At 42.5% G+C, this 8,148-nt stretch overlaps 1 protein-coding gene across 1 annotated transcript in view; it reads left to right on the top strand.

Moving 5' to 3' along the window:
- LOC104965091 (triple functional domain protein-like) overlaps positions 1-8,148 on the top strand; it is a 30,212-nt gene that overhangs the window by 14,117 nt on the left and 7,947 nt on the right. Inside the window, exons 11-18 of the mRNA XM_010794032.1 lie at positions 189-212; positions 1,671-1,816; positions 2,232-2,331; positions 2,716-2,959; positions 3,093-3,200; positions 3,969-4,162; positions 4,832-5,002; positions 7,360-7,455. Of these exons, the coding sequence (XP_010792334.1) occupies positions 189-212; positions 1,671-1,816; positions 2,232-2,331; positions 2,716-2,959; positions 3,093-3,200; positions 3,969-4,162; positions 4,832-5,002; positions 7,360-7,455 (1,083 nt within the window). The remainder of the gene's footprint in view (positions 1-188; positions 213-1,670; positions 1,817-2,231; positions 2,332-2,715; positions 2,960-3,092; positions 3,201-3,968; positions 4,163-4,831; positions 5,003-7,359; positions 7,456-8,148) is intronic.

The raw sequence follows: 8,148 nt of genomic DNA, 5'->3' as shown, positions 1-8,148 counted from the left end.
ACCCACACCCCCACATCCATCCATCCAATCTGCTTCACATTGAATTGGCCTACAGTACACTGTCAAGGCAGAATATCAGTGTTGTGTGTTTGTATCATGTCAAATCATTCTGTCAGCATAACAAATGTCATGTTTATCTGCTATAATCAAACCAGTGACATTTTCTATTTTCTATTTTAAATTCAAAGCTAAGTCAGGGATCCAAACACATGGTGAGTACGAACTATCCTGACACACAGCCCTCACTTCTCACAAGTCTGAAACTCTTGACATCTCTTGAATCTATAGCTTGAACTGGATCGGGGATGGGCAACTTGGATGGGGGTGGGGGCCACATAATGTATGTACTGGCCACCAGGGGGCCAGTACATACATTATGTGGCTTAACGTCAAAGCAGGCATAACAACAGCCGGTGTGTATTGTGAGCGTTTTCCCCGGGAAACAAACACAATACTCACAAACACGTCACAGATTATTTTGCGGTATTTGGCTGCCGGGCCACCATTTGCCCATCCCTGAACTAGATGATCAAAAGCAGCACATGTGACCCATAAAATAAATCCATTTTTCAAACCTAATGAAAGATTGTAAAGTGAAATATTTTAGACAGTGATTCTTAACTAGCCATACAGTTGATATAGTTGGTTAAAGTAATGCTAATAAACTTTTATATGTAAAATAACTAATAGGATAAAGCATTTTTTTTTTTAAAAGTGGAATTGTTAATCTAAGCCACAGTAATGGATACATTTTTTAAATCTCTGAACATATAAATGGTTAAAATGAACAGTAAAAAGCAAGGCGATGGGACGACACAGGATTTTATAGTGGATATCAATAAAAAATTGACTTGGTAAAGTTTTCTGGCGTGCTATCATGGTAGGAAAGTGACGTATTAGAACCTGATTTTAAATAAAATAAAATACAGGAATAATCATTTAAAAGAGAAAAGACTCACATAAGGAAAAGTATTAATATGACATGGTGTTGATTGTTGGGAATCACAGTTCTGGAGAGGATTATTTAAGCAATAGCTCACGACAGGCCGTGGTATATATGGTCATTATATCAAAGCTACAGCTAAGGGGTGTGATTGGGCTTCCAGTAGCTCTGGAGAGAGCTTTCGCACCTGCGGCCACTAACGGTCGTAATTTCTCTGCTTTGTTTCAAGACCCGCATCAGAAAGCTTTTGAATGGTGGTACTTTTCCAGTTGGTCTACCTGCTCTTCACGTAGCTCTGCATGTCGTCGTTTAGGTGCTTTCTTGAGATAGGCACTGCTCAATCCACTCCTCCATCGTAAGGCCACCCCGGAGGTCGAAGTTAACCTTAAATGTTTCCATCTTAAACTTTGTTAGTCAGTTAGTTTCGTAACGGACGTAATGTAACAGTTGTAACGGTTGTAGCTGTTTCTCAGACGCGGAGGGATACTGACTTGTGAAAAGTAACAACAATTCTACCCGTGATATACGCTCATTATATCACGGCTAAGAACCAATCAGATTGCTTGATTTGACTTGTCCGTTTTATAATATAAAATAATCTGAAATTGAGTTGATACGAGATGAGGTAAATTCAGACTTGTGAGAAGCAACCAGAGTGAAACAAGAATTACAAAGAAAGTGAATTTGCCGATGACTCTAACCCTCGACGTGTTTTCAACACGAACAGGCGTCCAGCATCGAGAACAAGCAGGACTGGATCAAACACATCAGAGAGGTGATTCAGGAGCGCTCCATCCACCTGAGAGGAGCGCTGAAGGAGCCCATTCATATCCCCAAAACAACCACCGCCAAGCACCACAAGGGCAGGGGAAGGTAAACATGAGACCCTGCAAGAAACTGATTATAATTACAGACACTCTGAAGTAAGGCTGCACAAATGACTGGTTGTGCTTCTTTTGGCGGATATTGCATCTCGACATGATTAACGATATTAGAGGGACTGATCATTTTTGAATTATACGTCTCATTATCATTGGAAAATATATTACAATTACAATGGGGAGTTTTTTGTAATGATATGTAGCAAATACTATTATTTTGTAAGTCGGAAGTATACGATTTGTAGGCCGAGATATCTCTGCAGCTCCACCATTACCACATTTATCCTTTAACAAATATTGTGCTTCCTGTGATTTGAATATTGCATCGGTCCATATTGCGATTTTAAGACAATTTAAATGTAATTGTGGAGCCCAACTCGGAAATGATGATTTTGTGTGTGTTTTAGGGACGGAGAGGACCTGGACAGTCAGGGTGAAGGCAGCAGCCAACCAGACACCATCTCTCTGGCATCCCGCACTTCACAGAACACACTGGACAGCGACAAAGTGAGCACACACACACACACACACACACACACACACACACACACACACACACACACACACACACACACACACACACACACACACACACCTACTGATGACCAGAAATTATGTTTCAGACCCCCATGTAAAAATGTCTACGACCTGCATTGTATGTACCTACTTTGGTCATATTTTTCAATCCGTAAACTCAACTGCTCTACTTACCCTTCATATTGTATAGTATAATACCATATGGTATCTTATGTTATCATATCTGGTATAATATCTTATGTTATGTTTTCGTTGCTGTCACATTGCATCATGAGGAATGGTATTGTATGTCATCATGTTGTATCGTATCTTATTATCATTATAACATTGTTGATTATCCCCCCCCCCCCTCAGCTCTCCGGTGGCTGTGAGCTAACGGTGGTGATTCACGACTTCATGGCGAGCAACAGCAACGAGCTGACGGTGCGCCGCGGTCAGACGGTGGAGGTTCTGGAGCGCTGCCACGAGAAGCCGGACTGGTGCCTGGTCCGCACCACAGACCGCTCCCCCGCCATGGAGGGGCTGGTGCCCTGCTCCATGCTCTGCATCGCACACTCACGCTCATCCATGGAGATGGAGGGCATCTACAACCACAAAGGTACAGCGTGTCTGTTAGGAAGGTCAAATATGTATGTACGTGAAGTATGTAATGAAGCAGTACAGGTTAATATTCTGTATATCACCAGTTCATGGGCTGAAACCAAAGCTTATTTAAATACTTTGTCTTCCAGACACTCTGTCAGTGTGCAGCAACGACTCCATCATGCCGGGGTCGTCCGCCACGCTGCAGCCGGGTCACGGCATCGGTTCCCACACCTCACCGGGGCCCAAAAGACCAGGTAGGGTCTCTCACAACCACATCAATGTTACGAAAAAACATGCAGCATGAGACTCCTTTTTCCACTCGGGCATTATTGAAGTAAAACCTCTTATTGAAAAGGGCTGGTGTAATAGAAAGAGACCAAAAAACGATCTGGTCATCTATTTTTGAAGTGTGATATCTCTCGTGTTTATGAATTAAGAATAGGTATGAAAAAGGAAACTGGATAATCTTAATTTTTTATCTGTGAAACAGGGAATACTCATTTCAGCAAAGAAGTCATGACTGTAATGTTTAAAACCTGCCAACACACATCGTATCTTCTGTTCAGAGTGAATTGAGAAATTAAAAGTATAGCTGGTGGTGCACTTCGGCCTCTTGTGGCCTAAGTCAGTATTACAACAACAAACAACAAAAATGATCTTGACAACAAATAAATAAATGAATCACCTGACAGAACTTTTCTTTCCACCTGTTTCAAAGATAAAACAATAAAAGGAACTTTAAAAAAGATTATCCTGGAATATATTTATCCTTCTGCCTATAAGTCATTAAAAAATCAGACGAAAATGGATCACCCAAATTTGCTTTCCTTTGTCAAGGCTTCCGTAGTCTACTGCTGTTTCTTACGACAACAGTAAACGTTAAGGCTCTAAATATAATAATTCAATAAAAGAAAATGAATTAATGTTCACTAATAAATTCTGTTTAGATTTTTAAACAAAGGCTCTACCTCCCTTTTCTACCGTCTCCTCCCCACATTCATTAAATGTTGGTGTTTCCCCAGGTAACACGCTGCGGAAGTGGCTCACCAGCCCAGTGCGCAGACTAAGCAGCGGCAAGGCGGACGGCCACGTGAAGAAGCTCGCCCACAAACACAAGAAGAGCCGCGACGTGAGGAAGAGCGGAGAGATGACGATGGGGTCGCAGAAAGACTCGGACGACAGCGCCGCTACGCCTCAGGACGAGACCGTGGAGGAGGTGGGTGTCAACTTCACACTGTCATCACGTCTCCATTTAGTTTGTGATGTAGACTTGGTCATCCGTGCAATATACTTACTTAAAGAAATAACAGAACAAAGTCATACGTGCCATATCCTGGTCCAACAACGATGCTGAGTCGAATATCTTTCACAACACCTTAATGTAGTTATTAATTTGCTGAATGACAGACTGTATGACCTTATCCCAACTTATTCCTCCTTGCATACACATACAACTATAAAGGGTAAGCAAAACATCTGTTCCAAATGCAGTGTTGTCTGCAGAAGCCCAAAGGTATGCAATAAGATGGATAACCCTATCACATGTCTTTATCGGTGTCTGTCTTTAAAGCGAGCTTATGGCAGCAGCACATATATCACAGCTTAAATACCGGTATACTGAAATGCCTTTAATTTACATAATTATTTTCGCTGTTAACACTGATTAAGGTTAGATAAGCCTATAGTTTGTAGGGTATTTGATTGGTGTTAGGTGTTTTTTAGCTTGTAAATGTTTCAAAATAATACATGAATTTGTCATTTAGTGTCTGGACTCTAAATCTGCTGATAACCCTTATCGGGGTGTCCCTTCTTACAAATCTCCATTATGTCTTCTGACTGTACTTGTAAAGACTGTTTCTGAATGAAATGACCTGACTGGTTGCAGAGGGTTCGTAACGAGGGCCTGTCGAGCGGCACGCTGTCCAAGTCCAGTTCCTCGGGCATGCAGAGCTGCGGAGAGGAGGAGGGCGAGGAGGGGGCCGACTCGGTGCCCCTGCCCCCCCCCATGGCCATCCAGCAGCACAGCCTGCTGCAGCCAGACTCACAGGACGACAAGGTGAGAGGGAGGACGTCCCAGCGGGGCGGAGACACGGGTCAGAGACAAAGGGACGGGCAGGGAAAGATGATGATGATGATGAAGCAGCAGCAGCAGGGGGAGGAGGAGGAAGAGTCTCAGGGGAGAAATTAGGATTTAGGACACAAACTGTTTTAGACTTTTCTGGTGCTGCAAAGTAGGTTCACGGAGTTCTTCAAATTGTAGGTCAGAAAGGACTTTTGTTCTGGAGCTCATCCTTGGAGAAGCTATATATAGTGACATGAGCCGAGACGCTGGCAGAGAGTTTTGTCCCATCAACTTCAGAAGCTTTATGTTCGTACTTTTACAAAAAAAAAAGCCAACAGGAAAGACATCTTTAACAAGTTATTAGTAGGAGTCATTAGCATATTAGTGACTCAAACCATCACATTTGATAGACCTTTGTATAATTGAAGGGTAAATGACGCTACATCATGTATATGTTTGGACCTAGGCGCCATTTATGACCTTCTTTAAGAGAAATGAAACGCTTCTTATTCAGGCTCTGTCTCTTCATGATTTTAAGTTCTTGTAGGTTACATTTTCCCTCATCTCAGTCTCCCACTTCCCCCCCCCCCAAAAAAAGGGCATTTCCTGACAAAGTTTTGAAGTGACTCCTTGTAGTTTCTGTTATGCATAACTCTTATCTTGGCATGTTGCATCAAACTCTCCCGTCTGCAGAAGGCAAAGAATCGTTTCAGGCACTCCGAGTTTCGACCAAAGCGAAGGCTCCTCTGACACTAATTTCTTTTTCTCTTTTGTTTTGTTTTCTGGTTGTATCGTTTTCTGTTTGCCACTCTGTAGCATTACCTTGATTTATGTCCTGTCTTTGCTTTGTCTCAGTTTCCATACCTCTCCATCTGAAATGCCCTGCTCTCCCCCGATCCTTCCCTTGATCAATTCTTTAATTCCTTTCCCCCCCCCGCTCCTCAGCTTTAAATGCAACTTCCTTAAACCCTTTTCTTTTTTCCAACAACACTTTCTATAGTGAAAGGATTTAAGCTTTTTAAAAAAACACCTATCTCTGTCCCCTGAAAGTCACTCTTCCTAACTTTTGTATTTTTCTGATTCCTGAATTTCTTTAGTGTAGATTTATTTCCTTCCATCTTTTTCTTTTTTTTAGTTTCACTCATTTTGACTTATGCCCTGTTTCTACAACACACCGCTGTAGAGCCGCCTGGCACAGGAGCTAGGGCCTTATGGGGAAATGTAGATCAAGAGAAGACGCGTGTAGCTCTTAACTCTTAATAAATGGCAATGTGGATGTTTTTTCTGTCGGTTTCAGAACGGATCAAAAGGGCTTTAATGCTTCATTTGTGAATTTTTTTAATGCCTTGAACCTAAAGACTGCAGCTTTTTCCTGCATGTTTGAAAAAGTTGATTGAAAATCCCCGTCAGCAGAGCAGGCAGCAACCCTGGATGAAAAATCTAAATATGACCCAATGCTTCGGTCAAAATTCCAAAAGCCCCCCCTTTGTTCCCATCATCCTCAAACCCCCTCCCTCCCCCCTCCCTCACCCGCTCGTCCTCATCTCCGTTTTTTGCCCTCTGTGCGTTAACCTCATTACCCATGCGAGTAATTGGCATCTCTAAACGCTGGCGAGGCCAGAAGGGCACACAGCCTCACCCAGACATCCTAATTGGGGAAAGTCTTGAAGCACAGCACAGCAAGGGTGAGACTCTCCTGAACTATATTTATTATTTACATACATGCACATCCCTCTTCCATCTGTTAGCATCCTCTCTTGATTTCAAAGAATGATCATCGTCACCAGAGAAAGCAAAAAGGGATCCATCACTTTTTCTGCCCCCGACCTTCTCCCGTCACCATTTTCTCACATTTCACCTTACTTCCCATTTCTGAGTTTTGTTCACCCCGATTTCAGCCTCATGTTTCTACCTTAACATTTAAAGTTGATTTTAAAATATACTTTGTTTGAAGCTTCAGATTTGAGCTCCTGGCTTTCGGGGTTTCACTTGAGGCCAGACTACAGCATTTAACATTTAACAAACATGTTCACTGAGTCATTGCTAACTCAAATAATACAAAAATAACATTAACTTATAACGAAACTTAAGTAAATGCTAACCTTGAAATAAATCTTAACCATGGTCGTTAACCTTAAAATAGTATCAATCTTTTTCTATCTATTAATGGATTATTTTAATTTAGTCTTGTTGCTTTAAATGGCACTATTTTCTCGCTAGGAAGAGATGTAGTAACACCAGTCAAAGTACAGATCTAGAGATGAAGGAACAGATGTTAGATTGTATTTTAATCGGGTTCTAATGCTGTGTTTTGTCCCCCTCTCCGCTCTCATCTCTGTATTTTTCCTCAGACCTCTTCTCGCCTGTCGGTCCGTCCCTCCAGTTCGGAGACGCCCAGCGCCGCGGAGCTGGTGAGCGCCATCGAGGAGCTGGTCAAAAGCAAGATGGTAGGACAACTGAGGAAAACACAAACACACACTAACGGCCTGTCCACACACAGGCATGAAAAAAATCTTGAAATGCTGGGCGTGCTGGATTGGTCTGAAGCTTGGCGATTTTTTGCGACCAACAACCAATCACATGAATCTCCCGCCCCCGACATACAAAGCAATAGCAATGTTAAAACGAAGTAAACTGGATATAAAATCCCCAAACAGGCGAAAAGCTACCAGTTTCACCCACTGTCTCTGCCACCTCCCTCCATGCCTGGTTCCTCCGGTTTGTATCCCGGTAAATAGTCTGGTCGTAAAGAACCGGGTGATTTGCTACCGTAATTTCTCGTTTGGAATATGAGGAAATGACTCTCCCAGCTTGCACGCGGTTTGATTGGCTAGCGCTTGTACTGGCGGGATTTGCATAAACGGGATTTGATTGGCTGATGCCAGCTTCGAAAGCATCGGGAGCATCAAAAGTTGAACATTGCTCAACTTTTGATGCTCACGATGCTTGCAAAGCCATGCTCCGCTCNTAAAATGTTGTATTCAATGTTACAAAACAAAAATGACCATGTTCACGTCTTAAAGTCATCCTGAGGCCTGAGTATGTGTTGCTTCTTTGGGGCTTGTTTTCATAGATCTGGTTCCTTATTTCTCTCAAATCTGGCAACAGAGTGGGCGCAGTGTCTAATTGTAGCAGTAAGC

Source organism: Notothenia coriiceps, unplaced genomic scaffold, assembly GCF_000735185.1.
Source record: "Notothenia coriiceps isolate Sejong01 unplaced genomic scaffold, NC01 NC01_scaffold00037244, whole genome shotgun sequence".
Lineage (NCBI taxonomy): Eukaryota > Metazoa > Chordata > Actinopteri > Perciformes > Nototheniidae > Notothenia > Notothenia coriiceps.
Note: the sequence above shows the minus strand (reverse complement) of the source record. Positions and strands in the feature narration are given on the sequence as shown.